The 24,653-nt window shown below is 34.9% G+C and overlaps 3 protein-coding genes across 8 annotated transcripts; 2 read left to right on the top strand and 1 right to left on the bottom strand.

The window, feature by feature from the left end:
• The first annotated feature begins 153 nt into the window (after positions 1–153).
• Positions 154–15,559, top strand: LOC122572656 (excitatory amino acid transporter 1-like). Of its 4 annotated transcripts, XM_043737897.1 has the most exons (9): positions 154–434; positions 6,255–6,697; positions 7,607–7,890; positions 10,893–11,293; positions 12,059–12,253; positions 12,350–12,533; positions 12,688–13,116; positions 13,182–13,316; positions 13,419–15,559. In XM_043737897.1, the coding sequence occupies exons 3-9, from the start codon at positions 7,871–7,873 to the stop codon at positions 13,564–13,566; spliced, it is 1,512 nt and encodes a 503-aa protein (XP_043593832.1). In that variant the 5' UTR covers positions 154–434; positions 6,255–6,697; positions 7,607–7,870; the 3' UTR covers positions 13,567–15,559. The 4 variants fall into 4 exon arrangements, with proteins under 4 accessions (XP_043593832.1, XP_043593833.1, XP_043593835.1 ...); XM_043737898.1 differs by lacking the exon at positions 6,255–6,697; XM_043737900.1 differs by lacking the exons at positions 6,255–6,697; positions 7,607–7,890 and having other exon boundaries at positions 155–434.
• Positions 15,560–15,695: 136 nt separating this feature from the next.
• Positions 15,696–20,151, bottom strand: LOC122572655 (peroxisomal N(1)-acetyl-spermine/spermidine oxidase). The gene is made up of 3 exons (XM_043737896.1): positions 18,816–20,151; positions 17,799–18,339; positions 15,696–17,720 (listed from the first exon to the last, which is right to left on the bottom strand). Exons 1-3 carry the CDS (start codon positions 18,994–18,996, stop codon positions 16,886–16,888), a joined length of 1,557 nt encoding a protein of 518 aa, XP_043593831.1. The 5' UTR covers positions 18,997–20,151; the 3' UTR covers positions 15,696–16,885.
• A 361-nt stretch (positions 20,152–20,512) lies between these two features.
• Positions 20,513–24,626, top strand: LOC122572654 (solute carrier family 2, facilitated glucose transporter member 10-like). Of its 3 annotated transcripts, none has more exons than XM_043737895.1 (6): positions 20,514–21,216; positions 21,674–21,814; positions 21,897–22,448; positions 22,537–22,883; positions 22,956–23,184; positions 23,283–24,626. In XM_043737895.1, the coding sequence occupies exons 2-6, from the start codon at positions 21,694–21,696 to the stop codon at positions 23,528–23,530; spliced, it is 1,497 nt and encodes a 498-aa protein (XP_043593830.1). In that variant the 5' UTR covers positions 20,514–21,216; positions 21,674–21,693; the 3' UTR covers positions 23,531–24,626. The 3 variants fall into 3 exon arrangements, with proteins under 3 accessions (XP_043593829.1, XP_043593830.1, XP_043593828.1); XM_043737893.1 differs by having other exon boundaries at positions 21,409–21,814; XM_043737894.1 differs by having other exon boundaries at positions 20,513–21,814.
• Positions 24,627–24,653: the final 27 nt, after the last annotated feature.

The raw sequence follows: 24,653 nt of genomic DNA, 5'->3' as shown, positions 1-24,653 counted from the left end.
TCAAGTAGGTGAACGCGATTGGCCCAACCAGTAACTGAAAGTTACTCGAGCACCAATCACGTCAAGCGGCCCATAGAACTGGTTTCTTTCTCCCTTCTTTCCAATTTCCCCACCACCCGCGCGCTTTTCGAACATTTGGCTCGAATTAGATGCTTCTAGTTGTAGCACAGTCCCGCGACTGTCATCACAGAGTATAGGTACATGAAATCGCGGTATAACTAGTGGAGCGTCGTGTTTGCACATGCCTTTTGTTCTTTCTATCATCTGAGTCGAAACGAACCTGTTATAATTTTTCCAGTAAACAATCGTTTTCGTAAACGCGTTCTGTACGCGACGGAAACGCAAACGGAATCGGTGCGTATTTAATGTGCATGCGTAGTGTTTTGTTCCAAATACAGAAATAGACAAAAATCATCGACGCACAATTGCTACAGGTAAGAAATTTCATTTCTACTTTAATTATGCGGCAGTTTCAGAATAACTTTTTTACAATCAAACCAAACGGTTTGAGTTTTTTTTTTACAAGTTAGAAGGATTAGTTTAATAGATGACGTATAAACAAAATTTAAAAAAAATTGCAATTAGCTTTTCCAAAGCCTGTAATGAAAATTTAAGCAACACATTTCGAAGATTTGTGCCAGTTATATACATGCTGAAAATTTTATCGAAATCGGTTGATGCGAAAATATGCGTCAGGTGTCGAGAGATGTACGAATCTTTAGATTTTAGACTGAAAATCGTGAAAAACTGCGATTTTCATTATTTTTTCATCAATTTCAGCTTGTGTACAAATAGTATATATCTTTGAAACGTGTCCTTTTAAGTTTCTTTACAAATTGAGATAAAAATGTTACAAAGAATGGCCTTTACTTATTTCTTTGTGATTCCGATTAATTGCAATTTCTTTAAAATTTTGTTTATACGTCATCCGGATGATCCCTCTAACTCGTCAAAAAACTTCAAGTCGTTTGGTTCAATTTTAAAAGAGTTATTATGTGTTTTAAAAACTGTTCAAATATAAATGGGGTCCACTGTATGTCCTACAAAACTTGTCACAATCGTCATAAATGTATCAATATACGAGTTATAATTGACGTTAAAGAATTTAATATTTTGTTTGTTCAAAGTTAGAAAATTATAACTTGTAAGTACAAATATCCCTCGGTGTGGAGAAATACAGAATGCAATCTTGTGGTTTGCAAATTTGAGAGAAATATACGATGCAGTCCTAACACGTGTCGGCGATAAAAATATAAAAATATCAATCGAGAAATAATTATGAAAAGATACTTAAGTCTGTTTTTCATTGTTTATGATTTTGTATCTTGGACTTCTACAAGCTGGATGTATAATAAAACGCCGTTTTTAATTTTAAATTAAAATTTCCGCGCGCATTATGTGTTACACAAAAAAGATATAATATATACGAGACTTTCGTACTTACGCTTTTCATTAGTAAGTACAATGTTCTTTTAGAATATAATCTATATTTAATTGCATACGTTTGAGGAACTGTATAGTCATAGGCGTAATATCAAGCATTTGGCCATTATATTCGCATTTATCATAAAAGAGATGCATATTTTGTAGCCATTTATCATTTCTTTTTAAACAAACAGATAAATTTGAAACAAGTTCCAAGAAATAGAAGTGAAATGTATTGTTCCTGGCTTGTCTATTATCATTTTGGAAAATAGAAATACGCGTACGAATCAAACTATCGATTACACTATGGCAAGACATCATAAAAAAAGATTCAAAGGTGAACTTGTTATATTCATCGAGTCACCTTCCTCGAGTGATTTTTCATTTCAATCTTAATTCAATTTCCTATTTGCATTTTATGTTAGCTTTTTCTTAATCATTAAGAAGGTTCACATTTATTGAAGTGAGAGCGAGGTTAGCAATTCGAGAATCGTAGTACAGTTAGATTATCGATAGCCGTATTACAAACTGTGATCAAAATTATAGAGACGGCATACTCGCCATTGATTAAAACTTCTAAATATCACATACATATGTATGTACATAATTGAATGATCATACTCGATGGCAGACTATGTCATTTTATCAGTCTTACATTATCCGTAAACATGTCGCAATATGATGATACAAAATTATATAAGCACATATACAATGAACAGGATATATAACGCCTTGTTGGTTACCTTGATAAACTCTGGGGTATCTTATAATACTTATCTATTAAATACATTAATCGTATAATACGAACACAACGACCAACATATGGAACATCGGGATTTCAGTTTGTTTTCAACATGATAGTTTTCAACAAATACTTATTTATTAACAGGACTATGAAGATAAGAGTGGAATACATGTCACCTATTTGAACAGAGATTTTCTTACCGCGCATTAATTTTATCATCGAGCGCAGACAAATGATTCTCGTATAAATCTTTTCAAACTTCATTACCATTATGTTAATACACGGTACAGCTATGGTACATTATCACAATCGTTATAGATCGCTTTATTTCTAATAAGTACTACGTTTTCGACAAATGGATTGTATCAGTCACGTTTCTATTTTTTGGAAAACTAAATATTAAAACTAGTTAAACCTTTTTCTTCTTTCTATGCATCCTAAGCAATTCTTTTTCTTCTAAATAAAGAATATAAATGTCTAGACATATAACGCTAAACAAATCGTCATGAATAATCAAATCTCACTCTTAAGTTTTTGGATAAATGCAACTTCATCCTTTTTCTTATGAAAACATTGAGATACCAATGTCTTATATAAACCCGTGAATAGAAACGAGGTTATGGTTTGTCCGGCCTTTAACTTGTTCGATCGTTTCGCTTGTAACTTAAGAAAGGAAACCACGTGACAAATCCGAATCTCCAAACCGACACAGTATATTTCAGAACAGCGAGAAATGGGCATCGATGACGTTCGATTTGACGAAGCGGCCGTCGTATCATCACCGAAAGACGAAACTGCTGATTGCAAATAAATATGTAGTCGCAACTAAATATAATTGCTAGTTTATCGAAAATAGATGCATTTTTTTTTCTTATGTTCGTCGCGGTTCCGCGTCTAATTGACTTGATCTTCTATTACTTGCATCTTATTTTTTACTGTCTTGCTTCGCCATGCTGTTTATAGTTACGTAACTTTCTTGATCCTGAGTCTATTAAATAGTACACTGAAACATTTGTTGTAGCTGTTTGAAAAACAGGAATTAACTGATGAATAAGAGAAAAGATATTGCGATTCGATGAAGTATCAACTTTCTTAGTAGCGTTGAACGTTATATTGATTCGTTTAATGTAATGTAAAAAGTGTAGTAAAAGTATTGTTTACATTTTCGTCGCGTTAGAATATAAATTGCGTTCGCGAATAACAAATTATCTATATACTTTGTTAATCAATACACTGATATCGTGCTGTTTGAGAGTCAGGTAAGTTGTCGCGCGTTACAGTTTTATCGTCGAAATTTGCATTGAAATACGAGCGTGTAAAAACTTGCACGATATTGCTTAATAATACTCTAATTATTGTCTTAAAAATTTATGCAAAAAGATGATAATATACGTCGTTTTCTTTGGACCATCTTGTCAATTTTGAAATTAGAACTATTAGCCAACTGACACGAACAGTTCGATAACAAAAAGACCCGATTGTTATTCCAGTTGATAAACTCAGTTTCTTACGGTCTTTCTCTAGGTCATCCAGTAAAGATCAAGGTTATCGTTTCTAGAAAAATATCCGGAAGAGTCATTTCGGAGGTCATGAAAACTTATTACGTACATATATGTATTTCGAACTGTTGGAAGACCTTGATTGATAAACTTATCTTGTATAATATTCGTTATATGAGAAGATAATGTTTCTAATAATACCCGTGCAAAATTGAAAATTATAGTGTTTTTACAATTGTAGCTAATTGGTTGATTCAAGGTTTATAAGAAAATGAAAGTTGATAGCCGTTGAAAATCATTTTAAACAACGGTTAATTAGTGAAACAAAGAAAAATAGTATTAGTTAAAGTGGGGAACTAATTGCGCATTCGCCAAATGGCAAATCGCCACGACGAAGTTTTAAACGTACGAAATTTGTCTGCCACCGGTGGGAATTAAAATTTTTTAATAGAAATTTCCAATGTTTCGAGATTGGGAGGGAAAGATTTAAATTCTCTTGTATCGTTTATTCAATTTCTCCATATTTTTAAGCACGCTATGAAATTTCATTTGCATCGTGCAGGACGAACAATTTATCGATATAATTGCACGTAATGAGAAAAGGGTAACGCGTTCACGTTCGGCTAAATGTACGGGTAAAAGTGAACCATTCACCTGGCTGAACACTACAATGAATAGGATACATCGTGCGTATTTAACACAGTACAGTAGAAATCCATTTATAGGAACGAAATTTTAATTAATGCCCGATTAACTGAACTTTTTCTGGTTGGATTCACGCGAGCGCCTATTATGTGAATGAATAATACTAGGCAGCGAAAAATATCGTTATATCGAACTCCAATTGTATAAACTGTTTGTCCCTTGGTTCGACAAGTTCAGATAAATGGAATTCTACTATAGTGAAAATACCTTTCTTATTAACAATAATGCTAAAAGCATCCTCCATTCGATTAAACTGTGTTACTGCCTATCGAGAGATAGAAGAGCCAATTTGGCTCTCAGTGCATTCTAATTGCCACTTTTACTATCCTTTAATCCCAAACGAACATTTTTATACGTTGCTCGTTTTATTCGATATAACGGTAAAATAGGCTTATGTCGTGCTGCTGTTCACTAACTCGATAAACTAAAAACGACCTAATACGATGGGTACACGTTTACTTAAAACGAAGGAACGTTCACAAAAGAACATTCGAAGTTTCCGCCTACGTTTTGATCCCATAGCTATTTGTAATCATCAGCTGATTGCGTCACGGTCCGGTTTTATAATAGTTCATTAAATTGCCGGTAATTCGTGGTTGTGGGGCTATTTTATGTAGTATAAATGAATGAACATTATCGTGCAACACTTTGAAGCTGTTCCACGTTAAGGCCAATTTACGAGTCCGTGAACTACGTTGACTTTCCTCAGTTTTTTATTTTTTAATTTCTTTTTTACAATAACAGAAGACAAACATCGCGTGCAAATCTATAAACCAAGATGAGAATTTGCATTTAAAATGTTGTTAATTTACCTTGAAATTCGAGCAAGTCTTGCAATTAGTCAGGATAATTAATATTCTTTACTCCTCAGATCCCTTGCATCAAATTATGCAAAGTTATGATCACATAACATGCGTTATGATCACGTAATGAATAGGCGTCGATGACTAATCGCGAATATACATTCGCGCGATCATATAATTGTTTAATTTATTGTGGTTCTTTATGGACGAATACGTAATCGTTTCCATAAATCGGCGCGATAAAAGCCACAATGTGTTCAAAGAATTGTTATTTCGTATCTTCTACTTTCCATTGCCACTATTCCGAAATAAGAAACAAAAGAAGAATAAATCAAGATTTCGTTCAAACGTAATGTCATTTATACGTATGTCTATAAAATTTGATGGAGCTCCATAAATCTCGAAAAATGGAGAAAAATATGATATTTGGAAACGTATTTTCTACAGATCGTAATGTATATCTAGGTGGAACACGCATTGTTTCTAGATTCCGTCGAACTGAAGAAACACTCTAATGGCCCGAATAACAGCGAAAGGTGTTGTTTCGTGCGAACAATCCGTTAAAGCTTTCTTCCTCTTGACACGAAACGACAAAAATGACCTACTTATCGCTCTTTGCTGCGGCGATCCTTACGCGTGAAAGGATTTTACGATTTAGGACTCTGAGATACGAGATTCGTGAAACGTACGGGTGGCCATTCTTCGTTCAATTCGGCGCACGACTCGAACGAAATTAATTATAAACTTGACCCATCTCGACCCGTCCTGTCAGCCAGAGATGCCCGAAAGTATTACAACTTCCTTCCTCCTTTCGAATGACCGCCTACGGAAAAGAAGTTGCCATTTCTTTTTTTCGTTCGTTCTCTTTATTCATCGTACTTGAACCGAAGAAAGAGTTTCGAAGCTGTAGAACCTTACAAATTTACGAATCCCTTCTACACATTAATCCATTAACCATTAAGGGTCAATGTTGCGAGCATAGAGTTAGTTTAAACGCAAAGCAGAGAAATTTTCGAACATTGGAAACGACAAGCTCTTCAAGACTAATAAGTCTAATCAAGTAACTTTCCTTCGCAGATCGAGAAACCATCGATCTCCGAAGAAGCTGTACGTCGCGATTCGCTCTTCGATCGAAGATCCACGAGCACCGTCATCAATATCGTCGTTATCATCATTGTCATCGATTTAATCCCGCTAGGAGAAGAGACATCGGAGGAAGAGGAGGTTTATTGTGGAAGTCGGAAGGAAGGGATCGGTGTACATGATCGGAGGAAGGTGATTTGAGGAGAGAAACAGAGATAGACAGGGCAGGCGACAAACAATAGACCCGGTGCTCCCGATGGGGTCGTAGTTGCACGTATTTGTAATATATCTGACGATGATAGGCCAGCACGGCAGGAAGAGATCGTCGTAGGGGGATCACCATAGCTAATCGTACCACCCAAGGTGGCACAGATTGAGAGCTCTATCAGCACACATCCTCTCCTGGTCGAGCACGAGTACCCGTCGACGTTCACCCGGTACGCGAGCACCTAACCACGTATATACGTACATTTTCATTAAAATCTCGACTCACTTTCTCCCTGAGTGTTTACACCACGAGCACAATGTATCTGCCCACCTTTACCTTCCTCTCTTTCGAAGAACCACTCGCTTCCGATCTCTGCCACTTACACGCTCACCGTTTCCAATGGTGTGACAAGCTTGGAGACTTCCGGATGTAATCACTGTTCTTTTTCGATTCATCAGATCGGTGATCGCTTCGTATCTGTAATTGGATTTCGTTGAATAATCGCAAGCGATAGTTAAAGTACACTGTACGATACAATATCTATTTGTATGCAAAACATCTTGGGAATTTCAGATATTAATTGGGATACTTCGAATCGATGGATTTATCGTTCTTGCATTCAGAACATTTGAGTAGCTTCCGGCTGTTAATTAGAATCCTTCGAAGGATGTATCGTATTCTCTTAGTATCTTTCGACCGTAAAAGCATTGGTAGTATATAAGGGTTGACGGTATATGAAGAAGACACGCATGAAACCTGAACGTTTCGGTCAGCCGTAACGATCTCCCACTCGTGAAAACGTCAACTTTTGGCGTAGAAACAATTCAATGTAAAAAGATTCGACAACTCCTGAAGGAAGTTTCCGGATCACTCCAACATTCGACAATGTGAGAAAGTGATACAAGTGCATCTTTCGCAAAACCTTTACGAACACATGTAATAATATATATTTTAATATTTAGAAGCACATAGACGTATTTCCTATGACGTATTTAATATCATCTCTCTAATACCATCACGTAGTTTATTCCTGTACGTCCTCGAGATCATTCTTCTGTAAATAAGATCTACGAAGATCTATACGTATAATGGTTCCTCGTTCTTTTTTTTTTCTTTCCTCCCTCTACGGTGACAACAGCGATCCAAGAAGTTAGAATCCGAGGCCAATACCATCATCGGCGATCAACGGATCAACGGATCGGATATCGTCGATCCCTTTTGAGCCTCTCGACCTCTCCTGCTCGTTCCACGCCGCCTTCCCTTCCCCATCGGGGCGCGAGCCGCACACACAGCAGCCGCTTCCGGCTAACCGGAAGTGACGCTCTATGCGAACGGTTGACCACCGTCTTTCGTCGGGATACCAACACCACGCAAACGTAGGCCAGCACTCCAGACGGGCATCATGGAAGTCGCCACTGAACTGTACGTATTCATTTAGTTTTCTTCCTTTCCTCTGTCTCTTATCGCTAACTTTGTCTTTGCTTTTCTTCCATCTTGCTACATTTCATTTTTCTCATCACAGATCACATTCAGTTTCGTTTTCTTTGGATTTTATTCAAATAATTAGGACGCAATTAATTTTGAAGACGGACCTAATGCTTTTGGATCCAATCACTGGACAGTGATATTTATGCAAGTTTTGGAAATTGGATATCGCGCGTTGGTGACTTGTGGTAACAGAAACATCTTTGAAACTCTATAAAATACCTTGACGAGTTTTGTCGTCATCGGTGAGTTTTATCGAATCTTTTTGGAGACCTTGTAGATCGTTTGGATCGGTGGATTCGCGCTAAAATCGTACGAGACGCGGGCCCATTAAGGCGACATTGACAGACAGATGAAGTTTCTCGTTCGTGTAATTCACTTACATCACCAGTTCGACTAATGAATTCGCGTAAAAGGATACAATTGCGAAACTGAACAGCGGTTTACCCGGTGTCTACTTTTAAGCCTATGAAATTTCTACGAAAAGTAAACAGTCCTTTCACTTTTGCCATACCGTTTCCTTTTGCAGTATTCCAAGTGACATCAGAAAGCACAGAAACTGATCGCTCGAAAAGCCGTACCGTGAAAGTACAATTTGATAATTGTCGGACCAGTTAAGATTAATCCCGGCCAACGTCGATGCTAGTTTGTCGGAATGATCCACGTTAGCGTGACCTTGTCGGCGAAGAACATTTTATTCGATCTTTTGCAACATTCAAACGTCAAAGTTCAAGGAATTCCATATTAATTTGAATTAATCGTTTAATTGTCATATATGCGCAAGAGAAGAAACGAAAAAAGCTTGTAAAAAAAAAAAAGGAAGGTCTAAGAAAACGTCGACATCTAAGCTGGTAGCATTTTATTGTTACTAAATATGCGTGAATGTAAGCTAAATATTCTGATAAATTGGATAAACGAAGCAATGTTCTTCGGGCTTTAACAAAAAATTATCAACGTTTGAGAATTTTGTAACACGTAATCGAGCTAGAACGTCCAAGAACTGGCTGAAAGGGCAACGACGTATTTCCCGGCAAGGTCATCGACTAGCGAGCAACAAGACTTTCAAGAGTGGCCAGCAACTCTCTCGAAGCGTACTTAACACGAGGTCACTCGTAAAGACTCAATCAAATCATAACGAAGACTACTGACCCTCAGTTCAAACGATAGGTTACGATAAGCATCGGCGCCTTTTACTTTGTTCTCAATTTGTAAAACATGCGAGGAAGATCTCGATCGATGCGAACTACTGTTCGTAACCGTAAACTGGAAGCGCGTGTATCACGGTATAACGCGGAACGTGGTTCGTTTGAAAATGAGGAATGTTCGATAGAAATAGATTTTTAACTCGCAAGATCTCTATATACGTGTTGCTTTACGAGCGATTTTCTGCATCATGAGGAAGAACTTGAACGACGATAACAGATATCTGAAACTGAAGAATTTGATGAATTTAAGACGTGGATACGTACACGGAAATTTGCATTTCGTATTGAAAGACTCTAAGATCGAATATCTTTGTATCTATATTGAGTTGTATCTATGCTTGATATCAAAGTAAGAATTATTAGTTTCACTCGTTATTCGGTAATCGTTGAAAGTTAGTCGAACTATTAGAGTATTAAGCATTCAAGTAACGTCTAATTCTACGTGTCAAACGAATTGACTGGTTTAATTCGATTAGAGTCAAATGTTATTCACGCATGGTTGAATTAAGACGCAGCGAAATATGTGCGGAGAAACAATAATACAGCTAGGACAAATGACTGCCAATCATCGTGCTTTCCTGCACACTCACCGCACGCGTAGCTTCAACACTCGGCGTTTTGTTAATCATCGTTAGCAAATTACCTTTATCGTATGTTGAAAATTAGATCTAAAAGGCGTCAAAGTTACTCGTAAATTGAATTTAAATTTATGCTACGCTATGCGTATTTGATAACGTTGTTTGAAACGCTGATATTCGATATGCATATAGGTAGAAAATAAATAATATTTACATGACCAGATACCAACGTAATAACATCAATATATATTATAGCTATATTTAAAACTTCTGTTACTCGGACGCATATTTATCAATGAGCTATTAATCATTCACGACCTTCAACCTTTCATGCTGTCATGATTAAAATATTACAACATAAAAAGTCTGCTACTATTTGTACACATTACGTAAATGCTACTTTATAAAAATATAATGTATTCGTAGAGCCTGCTGAGTAGGTCTTCCACTTACGATCAAATATGGAAGATTAGAAAAGCTATCGATTTTAATAGAATTTTTATCTGTGTGTGTAGGTAACTTGAACGACCTAACGTAAACGGTTTGACTTAAACAAGTCGACTGACTTAAATAATTTTTTAGTTTCTTTGGTAAGCAGACGCTATTGAAACCATTTCTGAAGGAGCACTCTAAGAATATCGCTTAGGATAGCTGTATACTCCACCTAGAAATCGATCGTATTAAGATTCTCAACTCGCGTCACGCATGCCTCTCGATCGTTCACAGATCGAATATATAAAATTCATCGAAGTTGCCAACGCATATGCAAATAGGGAATGACACATCACGCAAAGAAGTAAGACAACATGCCAGAAAAACTACAATCACTTGCGATTCAAAGAATCTACCAAAGTAGCTACTAACTAAATGAATATTATACAGAAAAAGTTACATATGCAAAAGAGTGATGACTATTTGAAGATAACATTACCTTTTGCCAGAATGTAACGGAATCCTTTGTCTTTCTTCTAATACTCGCGTCATTTAGTCGGTTGTCATTAAAACTAGTCAAACCAAGTTATCAGACCTGTTAACGCCGTTAAGGGATTAATTATCGCAATTAACCCCTTGTACCATCAAATCATATATTTTCGGAATAACAACCATTGTGAATACGTTATGGAAAAAGCCATTTAATCGTGAATGTCTATTTCAGGTCACCATTGTCAGGGTCTGATACACAATGCAAGATCGCCGAACGAACTTCGTATTACCCCCAAGAGCCGAACAAAAGGCCAAAGACCAGACAGGAGAAGATTCGATCATGTTTCAGGCACAATTCTCTGACTATTTTAACCGTCGTCGGTGTGTTCGGAGGAGTGATCCTTGGTATTATCTTGAGGAACGTGCGGAGTCAAGGATGGACGCGCCGCGAGATCATGTACATCAACTATTTAGGAGATCTGTTTCTGAGGATGTTGAAGAGCTTGATCCTACCGCTGATTATATCTAGCTTAGTCTCGGCCATTGGATCTCTCGATTTGTCATTGAGCGGCAAAATTGGCATGCGTGCTATAGTGTATTACATGGTGACCACTGTTAGTGCCGTTATATTAGGTCAGTACAGCTAAGAGATTCCTGATATTCGAAAGTTATTTAATATGGATACTAGAGTGACAACATAATAGTAGTAGAGCAGGCGGAGTATCGTGTAGAATGTAGAGGAACAACGTCGTGACATATTATAGTGTAGTAACGGGAAAATTTAGATATAAATTTTTTCCCGACTATTTACAATTTATTTACAATAAATTGACTATACAGACATTAATTAGACAGAAAACGATGGTTGTTTAACTGGAACTAAATACAAAAAATCATACTCTATCTCAAGCAACTGTCGCAACTCGACAACGCTAACGACTCTATTACTCGACTTCTAGACTAACTCTGCTTCTTGATTCACACTCACTTCTCGATGCACACGCTCTGATCTCTCGATCAACGCTCCTTGAAGCCAAAATCGTCCTTCTCTTCTAGCGTTTGTTTCCTTTTTTTTTCTAATCTCACTACGCCCATGCTCCGCAAGAACTAGGTGACCTTAGTCACATAGGCTTTTTTAGATGTAAAATAACAACTGAAGGGCAGACGACACTGTTTTTATGATTTGATCGATCTCTGCTTAGGCCTTTTTTTTCACGATACTACAATATGCATGGTAGTATATCGATGGAGTGAAAAAAAAAGCGATATTAAGATGATATAGTAGGTGCAAATGATACAGAATTTATATAAACATCAGTAGTTTCGCGATAACAATATGATATTGGTGTAATATAAAGCGCTTCTCGCGTATTTAAAAAATGTATGATTTCTTTTCAGGTATCATTTTGGTAATTAGTATTCAACCGGGTGTAGGAAATGATCCGGATATTAAACCAACAGAACGATCTCAAAACGTTTCAACCATCGATACGTTGATGGACTTGGTTCGGAATATGTTTCCTCCGAATCTGGTAGAAGCGTGTATCTCTCAACATAGGACGGAAATGCAGAAACCGGCGAACAGTACATCAGGTTGAAATCTTTCCTAAAATAAAAAAAGAAAAAAGAAAAATCTAGCAAACTATAGTAGTTACAACGAATATCTTAATACATTGTTTGTTGAAATAGGTAACATGGATGATTGGGAACCAGTGCAAAAGAGCGTGCCGGGAATGAACATAATGGGCCTGGTTGTCTTCGCCACGGTGCTAGGTATAACACTAGGAAAAATGCAAGAACAGGGCAAACCGCTGCTCCTGTTTTTCGAGTCCTTATCCGGCGCCATGATGTTGATTACTCATTGGGTGATTTGGTAAATTCATATTTGACGAAACTATCTTTCTCGCGGTACCATTCAGTCTCAGACAATAGCATCCCGAATTCTATCTACGTTATCACGAATTTATACGTCACGAAAATAAGTTGTATAATTCTTTCACGTAATAATGGAATATTTTATTCTGCAGGTTGTCGCCTGTGGGTGTCTTCTTTCTGGTAGCCTCGAAAATTACTGGCATGCAGTCGCTGGACGAAGTGGTTGCTCAGCTAGGAATGTACTTCCTCACTGTCTTAATTGGTCTCTTTATACACGGTTTCATAGTTCTTCCATTACTATACTTTGTAATAACAAAAAAGAACCCATTCAGGTACATATCCAATATGGCCCAAGCGTTGGTCACTGCGTTTGGCACATCCTCCAGTTCCGCCACGCTTCCAATCGCAATCAATTGTCTGGAAGAGCGAAACAACGTCGATCCACGAATTACCAGATTCGTCCTACCGATTGGTGCTACCATTAACATGGATGGTACAGCCCTGTACGAAGCCGTGGCTGCGATTTTTATCGCGCAAGTGCGTCAAGTTAGTCTCAGCTTTGGGCAGCTGGTAGCAATCAGGTAACTAAAACATAAAACAAAGTTTTCTTTATATAGCGTTAAAACTTACGCAAGAATTTCTTTAGTATTACGGCAACTGCTGCAAGTATCGGAGCAGCTGGTATCCCGCAGGCAGGTCTGGTGACGATGGTAATGGTGCTGGATACGGTTCGACTTCCGGCTGACGATGTTTTCCTAGTTATCGCTGTCGATTGGTTGTTGTAAGCACTCACCTTTGCTCATTTCCCACCAGTATACTTCGTCTAGTTTTTTCATTAAGTTAATATTGGATTTATATGAAACGTTAATCGTTGGATTTGCAGAGATCGTTGCAGGACGACGGTGAACGTGGTGGGCGATTCCCTAGGAGCGGGAATTGTGAATTATTTAAGCAGAAACGAGCTGGCTTCGTTGCCACACAATACACACACCCAAAACGGGGCGGATCATCATACCACAACCACTATATGAGATGAAAATCGTATCGGTATTAATCGGTATTAATTGGTATTAATGGAGAAAATTTGAAAATTCTGGCAAGAACGATGAGCGTTCGCTTTTTTCAACACTTTGCTCGTTAAATTGCTGCACACTCCCACCGAACTTAAAATTTTTCAGGTCGAAGACGAAGTTCAGTAAACATAATAATTCTTGGAAAGCAACGACAACGCATAGTAGCACTTGTGTAACTACTATACTATAATCCGTTTTGTTCGTAGCAAGTTCGTAGAAATCAGTCTTCCATTATTCAAGAAGAGACTTCGATGATTCTTGTACGATAATGTTAGAAGAATTAGAGCGATATTTTTTTATATTTAACCGTACAGCTGCCAGATTCGTTCGATTTGCGTACAAAAAATAATCAAATAATCTGATCATGTTTTAATGGTCATATTTTCCGTTGATTTTATGTTAAGTTGCGAGGTCTAATTGAAATGGTACGAAACGACAGGGAGTTGAAGAATCTAGATCTGATTTTATCTAAGTTGGAGCGTGGAAGCACGCTGGGAACGTGATTTCTTCAATTGATTCATCATGTGCCATATGCTTTAAACTGTTAGAAAGTACAATTGTCTAGCCTGGTGTTGTTAAGTTTCGAAATATTCCGATATTTTTAAATTTGTACGACCTCATTTCCTGAAGACCATTTATTTATTCAAACGAATTTATCCGATATAATGAACATATTACTGCCTAAGTGTTTTCTAATTTATTCTAAAAGTGTTCTTCTTTATCTTATTACTTCTGAACTCGTTTACGGCGAAATATCATTCTCTTCTCGCGAATCAACGAAGTTGTTATGCAAACATTTCATTTCAAATTGCATCTTTTCATGAATTATAACTTTCTTACATATGTATACTTAGAAAATTCGATGGTACTTCAAAGAAATACAGAAATAGTGCGAATACAGTTGAGATATATCAAATCCTATTATAATATATGATTATTTTAGTCACACCGTTTGTATTAACGATAGCTATATCGCATCAAGCTATCACCTACATTTCGATCTTTGTCTTCCATTATTACATTACGACCTATAATCTTTTTATCAATTTCTAAATTCTTAATGGTACACCTATAAAATCGAATTTCGAATTGAATTCAATTCCTTATAGATTTATACGCCTGTAAAAAGATTACGGAAAGATGCAGAGGAGATGTTGTTTCAAACTAGTTTCAAACTACTACTATCTATAGAAAGCCAGTAACAAGAATATTATGATATTCAATATACCTCACCGACTAAGACGAATAACGTTCAATTATTAACTAGAAAGTGAAAAAGCGTATTTTATTATCATCTGACGAAAAATAATCAAAGATGCATTATCACGTGTACTCTTTTGTGCAGTTACATTGGTGCATGCAGAGAATGTAACTGAATAGTCAATTTATATTTGTAATTTATTTACAACATTATATCGTATGTGGGGATCATTTAATTGACTCAAGAGACGATTAAGTATATTACACTCTTTTTCCTTTTTGCATATTTAACGCCATTTTTTTAATGACAATTAAAATAAGAATGTCAACATGATATTTTATTATAAAATAAATTCGTAAATTATTTAAAAGACCTAATCAATGTGGATACATACTAACATTTTAATCGCAAAAAAAATTGTGTATAAAGAAAAAGGATAACCATTCGTTTAATAAACATTCAGGAAAAATTTAATTGCTCTTCAGTATCATTATTTAGGAAGGAAATCAAGTTACAATGCATGTTTAATATTAAGGTATGATTCAAAACTAATAATCGTATTATCGTAATTAATCCCGTGAATCGATATACAGTTACACCTTATAATCAAATTCTATTAGCAGAATTTATGTACCTGTACGTAATTAAGTATTTGCCATAGTTGCTTAAAAATATACTGTATAATATTTATTTGTACAATAAATGTACAAACTGACGTAACAATAAAGTTATTGCTTATTTCTAAACAAAGTTAGATAGATTTTTTGAATATCAGTTGTTTTAACTCATCGAAAAAAGAAAATATATATATTTTTTATACTTAATATTTGAATTGCTTCTCCTTCGTTGCATGGGTTAATTGAAGATGTAAAATAATTCATTAAAATAATTACTGAAAATTATTTATTTCAATCGTAATTCTATCTGTGCATAATATAACATTTTTTTGGTTTTATCAATTATATTTCGATTTGCGTTGTCATGAGTAATATTAAGTGGCAGTTGCAGAAAAATAAATGTATATTTGGGATGTTAAAAATCTGTAATATGTATTAAAAAGAATCTTAGAATAGTATTAAATGTACGTAAGAAAACAATAGTATTGCAAAGGCTCCTATCACATTTCAAACATAATTTATGGTCACCTACATATTTCTATTGTCTTGTTTGCAAAATGGATATGCAGGACTGATTCATATTGTAGATCACTGATTGATTTTATTATAAGCTGGTACATTATTTGCATTAAAAAGAAACATATAAAAGATAAAGGATATTTTTGTTGCATATTTAAAAACTATAATGCATAATAACGTAATATGACTAGATAAAATGCACTTTATAATAATACTTTCAAATAACAGCATATAAAAATGCAGAAATAAGAATAAATTCAATAGAACAACTGGCAATTTTGGAATTGTACAATTTTGATATTCTTTCCATTATCATCTATATATATTCATAGATATATGTATAGATATAATAACAAACATTACTAAATTTGCTATGCAAATATAGATGTTTAATTTTATTTCTTTGTCAAAGTAAGATCATGTTACATTCACTTTGTTTTATCCATAGATAGATAGAAATCAATTCATTATTTAATGCAATGATTAGCGATCACTGAATTGTCTGAATTTCTATTAAGAATAAAAAGCACTTGTGATAGCATTAATTATATAAAATTTGTATAACTGATGTTAGGTGACCCTATAAAATGAAGCATGTTTTCGTGACACGATTTTTATACTGTCATCGCTTTCTTGATTCTTTAAGAAGAAAGGCATAATAGTAGATCAAATCGCAAAATACATATTTATAAAGTCTTAAAATTTTAAACAGGCGTTGTTATGTACATAATATAAACAATTCGCTATATTATTTACAAAATTAAAATAGTTCACAAGATTTCGCGTTAATATTAAACATCTATAAATCACAATTGTCATTGATTTCGACAGTGTGTAAAATATTCTTCGTACCACGATAATAAATTGTGCTCAATTGTGTGAAAATTTCGATATAGAGAATAACTTCCGATTCGTCTTTTCTTAAAACAACTTTTAATATTTAACTTAGAGAAATTCCTTGTATCCATGAACTTAGATCACTTGTGTCTTCGCAACTGAGACTCAATGAATTCTTTTCGTTCTTTCTCGATTCCAAAAGTGCTTGGGCAGCGGTCCGACCGGTTAAATACGCCCCGTGTACCGTACTATAAAAAGAAGAATGCGTATGTTCACCTGCAAACGCTATTACTATTTTCGAAGGATCATCTTCTTGTAGTATAGGCTCAGCTAAACGATTAATGTCTAATTGACTTGCACCAACAGCCATAGCAGTGTAGGAACCACGCGTATATGGCTGTGAATGCCACGAGGTGCACAAACAATTTTTTGGTGCTGGTACAAACGGATCGTTAAGAAATCTCCTTAATATTGATGTGCATACTTCTGCTACTTCCGCTCCACTTAATTTCTCCATGTATTCAGCAGCTTTTCCTGATATCCAACCCAGTAATAGAGTTTCCGAAATTTTCGTAAAAGAATAGATCTTTCTGAACCATGTTTTACTAATATCCTGCTTCTCTTCCTCTGGCAGTCCTCTATCATCCCATAGGAGCATTACTTCTGACACACCAGGATTTAAAAATGGTCTTTCATATTCTAAAAATATTTTATCTACACAACCAAATAAAAGTCTATCTATGGCTTCAAGTTTGTCATTTGGTAAAGGTGGTTCAAATATATCATTAGCTTTTTCCTTAAGTACTCCTAGTGGCAATGTACAAATCACATGATCAGCTAATATTGTTTTTCCATTTTCACATTGTATTTCGATAGGTGAATTTGTATTAGAACAGTTATTAGAATTTTCATTGTCCATGCATTTGTTTCTTTGCCACCTATAATTAATATATTTATGTGAGAATCCATAGCATAAATTTAACATTGAAAAGAAACCAATTTCAAGCTATGTTTACCTAATCTTAGTGACAACGTGTTTAGTTAGAATGGTGCTCTTTGGTATGTGTTTTGAAACTGGTTCTAATATAGCACTGTATCCATTTGGAAGACTAATATTTCCACCTTGAAGTTCAGCATAAGATCCCATTTCCAACAAATCGACATCTTCCATGCTATCACAGCCAGTAATACAAGTTTCTCTTTTGAGTAAACAATCAAACAATAACTGTCTAATTTTTCTTTCTTCAGATGGCAAGGTTGATAGATAAATCTCAGCCTCTAATGATACATGTGCTCCAACATTGTTTATTCCATCTGGGGGGCTATAAGTACTTAAGAAATATTCCTCGCATCTTCTTAAAAAACACACATAAGCTTCATAAATTTCTTGCAAAACTGGAAAAGGCAATTGTTTCCCATCTTCCATAGCAGCTACAACTTTGTGAGGCCTTGGTACATGTACTATATCTATTAATCCATTTGCCATAGCTAATTCAAACATTGGATTCCCTAGGACACCATGGATCCAATTTGCTCCTAATTCTACTTTTTCATTGCCTGTATTAAAGTGCATGGGTATTTAAATTTCAAAAGTTTTTATATAATTATTTCCATAGGAAATTAAAATTCATATGTACACATATATATAAATTTATATTTTTGTTTTATTTTTTAACAAGAATCTACCTTTTAATGGCAGTGCCATTAAAGTCCTAACCAAAGTATAAATGCAAAGGTCAAAAAAATCTTAGTACCTTTTGTACTTCATCTACTTTTACGTGTTTATCAAAAAATAATTTGTACAAAATACAAATGTAATGGTACAATCTTCAATTTATATTTTCTATGATTGCAACAATGAATGAATATTATAAATACATAATATAAGAAAATAACAATTCAGGTACATATTATAATGTAACAATCATATTGAGAAGATACGTAAATCGGTCGATTAAAATCAAAAGTAAAGACCAAGAATCGAAATACTTATTGATTGAGAAAGTTCTAAAATAGGTTAAGTAGAAACTCACCGATTTTGGTAGCGATTATACGCCCACCTATGCGACCTCGTGCTTCGACAATCAAAAAATCGGTCTCTTGATTCTTCAGTAAATGATTTGCAGCTGACAATCCAGCCATTCCAGCTCCGACGATTAAAATGTTACACTTAATTTTATCATCCTCTGTCTTCGTAGATTCCGCCATGATCATATCATATCAGTTGTCAATGGCAAAATTTACATAGCTTATTAATATTTATTTAAAAGGAAAGACAGTTAAGAACGTTCTTTCTCATGTTGATTCGACCATCATACTTTTTAGCATTGTCATTCAAAAGTACTTTGTTAAAATCTATTCAAAGCTTTTGACGTTTTCCATTTTAACGTACATCCAAAATACCGCAAACCACAGACCGCAACATATAAATCAGAGAGGAAATGAGAATGCTCTCGCTTATGATCCTGCTTATTCCCGAACTAGTGCTGCACCATACGGCCAAGCAGTGAAAGAAACTAGAGTTAGCATATACAAGAACCTATAAAATGAGGGATCTGGCCTCTTTGGTCACAATTTAGTATATACAAGATCCTATGTATTTAAGCTTAAACTTAGGGATCTGTCCTATGTGCTTGTACACTAGCATTACAACATAATATTTTTTCAACCACATATCCTTTTTCTTAGTACGTACGATGGTGTTTGTTAAGACGAATTCAACAACCTTGTATATGAGATCATATATTTTCATTTATAATAAATCAAAAATAAAAAAGTTTGAGTTTTGAGTTAAAGGTCTTAGCTTATCGCGGTCCTATTTGTTGATCGCTTCGATTCTCAGTCCTTCTTTCTCTTTCACTCGCATTATCATTTCCTACGTTCGACACGTCTAAGATCTCAACTTCGAGAAATAAAATCGTTTCTACATCTCCATTATCGCAACACTAGGGTCCCGATTTTTGTGCAAAAAAATCAAATGTTTCCTGTATTATCACAAAACGCAATATTTGAGAAAGAATTGCTGTAAGAAAATACTAAAGGCGAATTCAAGGCAGTTACGTTTACAGCACGTTCTATAGAATCGGAAATACTAAATTCGCGTGGTTCTACTTCGACGTTCGCCTGCGTCGACGATTGTACAAATAACACTCGAAAAAATCAGGCGTCGCAGTTACAAAACGTCGGAGCCAGCTGGCCCATGACATCATACGGGGGAAGGCTTAATTTATGGCACTCTCAAGTTTTGACGCTTCTTTCCACAGACTAGGGTGACGAACGCCAGGCGACTGTCTGGAGGAGGTTCTTCTAGCATGGAACTCAATAGGTTCTTGTCTATGCTAAATTACGGCCAAACAGTACATATCTCTAATTTTATAGGTTCTTGTATATGCTAATTTTAGTTAAATTCAGTACTTGGCCGCATGGAGTAGCACCTGTACTATGAGATAATTAGAACTACGGGCCTGAGCACTCTCATTTCCTCTCTGATGTTAATAGGGTAGATCCCTAACTGTAAGCTTAAATACATAGGTTCTTGTATATGCTAAATTACGACCAAACAGGGCAGATCCCTAATTTTATAGGTTCTTGTATATGTTAATTTTAGTTAAATTCAGCACTTGGCCACATAGCGCAGCACCTGTACTGTGAAGTAATTAAAACAACAGGCGTGAACATTCTTATTTCGTCTCTAATGTTAATAGATCGTTTACCCCACTACTACTCTTCCGAATATAGATTTCACGAGCGATCTCCATATACCCCTGATCGAGGATCGAGAAAGTTTTCAAATTGAACCATATTACACACCTACGGAGCGCATATCTCCGCCTTGGCATAAATTATATGAAATATTAGTGGTTCATAGCATGTAACAAATAATGTAGCTATTCATTGATAAAAGAGCATATATGGTAACATTTGAAGGGGGGATTCGCGACAAAGTGAATCTTGACTTTCCAAAATATACTTTGAACAGCTCGAGTCCGATAGACAACTAGCAGCATCGCTCGTACAGCGCGCGATGTGCACCAAGGGTGGAGCCACACGTAAAGACACAAATAGCGACATCCACAAGAAAATTCAAGAACTCAAATCACTCATGGACTTTATTCTATCACAGATTCTTAACAATTCTTTCATTTTATCATTCTTCTCACTTTCTATATAAATATCTCGATAATTTCAAGCGAAAACAAATGGAAATTTTCTCTCGATTCTATATATCTGTTCGTATTTACCTTTCTTTAGTAAGGCTGTGTCTCGCTTTTGCGCATAGCTGAATCTTCTTGTTTCGAACATCTTGTAAGATGGCGCTCCATATCTAAACGTCATGAGAACTGTCAATTCTTGCATCTACAAATCCAAACTGCAAATGTCAAATCAACGAAAGTAAACAGTAACATTTTTTTCTACTTTCGTTTTCTGCAAACGGTAAGTATCGTATTAAAATTATGTTACTTAGTATGCTGTCGATCGCGTGAATACATGTAAATGTTCCTGAAAAATTGGAACTTGGATTTTCTTACAAATTTACATTTATTCGAAGATTGCCATCAATATCAGCAACATTGATTGTAATTAATTTATTCCTTTAAATTGATAAAGATAAAGTTCATGTTTTAGGATGTAGAAGTAATCTCCTTAATGTGATTTTTATGTACTTAATACTACATATATTGAAGAAAAATGTCAGACGAAGAAGATACTACAATACTGTTAAACACTGCAAATAAAACTACCGAAACATCTATAAGTAAAGTCCCAAATGATTATCAATGTTTACCACCAAAAAATTTAAGGAAACCACTTCCCAAACCAAACGACAACTTAACACCATTGACATCAGGAAATAAAAATATTTTTGTTTCCATGGTAGCAATTTTTGCAGGTATTGCTTTTGGAAGTGATATGGGTATAGCAAAACCTATAGCACCTTTGATCAAACATGAATTCAATTTGAATTGCTTTGAAAAGGATTTTGTTATTAGTATTTGGTTCGTTGGAGCTCTTGTTGGTGGTTTAACGGGTGGTAAGTGTAGATAAATTTCTAAAAAATATAGAAATATAAAAATTAATAAAATGGATAGTACTAACGACACAATACTTTATAGGTTTCTTAATCGATTCATTTGGTCGACGTTGGGCAATGATATCGACGCTCGTTTTTCTAACTTTTGGCGCCACATTATCAGCTTTGGCAAATCATTATATCTTGTTACTTGTCGCTCGGATAATTTGCGGATATTCTGGATCTGTTTCAGCAATAGCTCACTGCATATATATGGCAGAAGTATCCGAGCCAAATAAACGCGGATATAATATAATGTTATATCACTTGGGCACAGCTACTGGATTCTTGGTTTCAGTCATTGCTGCTGCTATAAAAAATATAGACTATCAGTGGCGATTTTCCATTGGTATAACAGCTGTTCCTGCTTTAGCTGCATGTATAATAACCATTATATTTCTTCAACGATCTCCCCCATTCTTACTTTATAAAAGAATGGCAAACGTTTCGAAAACATCGTACAAAAAAGCTTGGTATACGATTTTTGAGACTTTAACGATCATGGCTTTCTTACTGATATTGCAACAAGGTACCGGAAAACGACAAGTTTTGCATTATGCACCAAGATTGTTTGCATTATTAGGCATTTGCTCTAGTAAGTATTATAATCATATATTCTTTTTTTCTATTTTTTTTTTTTTTTTGTTTTTATATGAACATTTCTTGCTTTATTCGTTTCACAGATGTTGCAGAAGTCACAGCTTTAATATCCCTTGGCATCGTAAAGGTATTTAGTACGATGTTATCTCTGGTTATAGTAGAAAGATGTGGACGTCGAACAGCTCTAATTACATCGGCAACTATTTGTATGACAACAATATCATTATTATCTTTACTTGCTACGATAGACAGGGGCGACGACAATTTAGATGTTGTAAATAACCATTGCAAGAATCATCATAACGAAGAAGTTAAAATTCATTCGATTTTACCTACTGGATCACCACCACCGTTTCCTTTATTGCCGACTCCATTAGCTATAGTCCCACCCAGCCCGGAAACCTGGACGCAAATTAAAGCATCTTGCGAAGTATATTTCTTTTATCTGGTATATTTACGATCATTAAAAGAATCCAACAGAATTGTTTTTATTCTATTGCAGACACAGAATATTGCTGTTTCTGAAGGTCTAACAGGTGGTTTACGTATTTTAGCAGTAATAACATTACTTGTATATGAAGCAGCATATGCCTTAGGGCTTGGACCAGTACCACTTTTAAATCTTACAGAAGTTTTCCCTGCAGCTATACGGGGGAAATGTATTAGTTTCGTTTCTATTGTAATATGGATAACACATATTATTGCCACGGAATCCGTCAGTGCTATGACCAGTAAGTTTCCTCCAACTTTTCTTTTTCATGTATTTTAAACAATATGTAATAAACAATATTTCTCATCCAACATATGCATATAATTGTTCTTCTTTCAGGATCATTGACATTAGCCGGATCCTATTTGTTTTATAGTTTCATGTGCCTCGTTACAATATTTTACGTTTTTTTATTCATTCCCGAAACAAAAGGTAAGTCTCTACATCAGGTTGCACAAGAATTACGGAAAATTTCTCTCGGAACACGTATATATAATAATTTACGTAGTTTACCGCTCATTTGTCATATTCAATGGATTAGAAAATATGATGAAAACGCGAGTAACGGGCAAAGCACCCTAATTTGAAAATAAAATTCCGACTATCAAAGTATTGGATTATCTTAAAAGTTTCCCGTAGTTTATCAGGTTCAAGATCATTTGTAGGTCACAGAGAGTCAATAAACTTGTTTTATAATTGCTGTTTTACAATTGTTCGTTTCAAAGTCTTTTCAAAGTCATTTCAACGAGATTTCAGTAACATTATGGTCATTCAAAGTGAACAGTTTAGAAACTACAGCAAGTTTCAGGATAATCCAATAATCACATGTAATCCCTATGTGTCTACGAAAGTATTTCAAATACTATTAACTTCATCTCGTTTTGCAAAGTCGTAACTCTTCTATAAAGTATTGTGTTCAACAAATATTGCATAAAAGTAACACACACGTATTTCAATAAAATTTTCTTAACTACAGATTATTACAGAACATATCACACAAACGTAATAAAGAATATCGAAATATGTAAAACATTTTCGATGCGAAAGACTGACTAGTTTTTGAATTTCAACTGTTCATCTTTCCTCAATTTATTAAGCAAAAGATTACCTAAGTAATAATTTTTTTCATTATTTATATATGTTTTATGTATTTTATTATAATTTTTAATGTTATTCAATGACACTTTTTATAATACTCACTTCTATGAAAAGTTTAATTGAGAAGGTGTGATTAGTAATCAAGTATTAGACTAGATATGTTGAGAATTAGATATTTTATAGTGTAACAACAGATCAAATTATGTTTAGAAATGCGTACCTTAGAAATTTCAATAAGGAAATGTATATGTTATATAATATATACCACCTCATATTAAGAATAGTCACCTTTTTTATTATACGTATCGCTACGCATATAGAATTCTTCAAATATCAATTTTATGATGTTCATTTGGGTGTTCATTGCGATTTCTCTACGTATAACAGTAACGTGTAATGTTCTTCGGTGCCATTTAAAATAAATATCACTATGTAAAAAATCTTTTATTATACATAACATTGCTGTATATAAAAATAATTTTCATATGTATAATTATTGCAGATTTACAATATTGTAAAATGTAATATTGTACTTAGCAATGATACAGTTGGTTTACGTACTTAATAAAATGTATAGAAAATATAACTGTTTTTTCCTTACATGTAAAAATG

This window comes from Bombus pyrosoma, linkage group LG11 (assembly GCF_014825855.1).
Source record: "Bombus pyrosoma isolate SC7728 linkage group LG11, ASM1482585v1, whole genome shotgun sequence".
NCBI classification, from domain to species: Eukaryota; Metazoa; Arthropoda; class Insecta; order Hymenoptera; family Apidae; genus Bombus; species Bombus pyrosoma.
The sequence above is the reverse complement of the archived record's forward strand: the minus strand, read 5'-3'. Positions and strand labels throughout refer to the sequence as shown.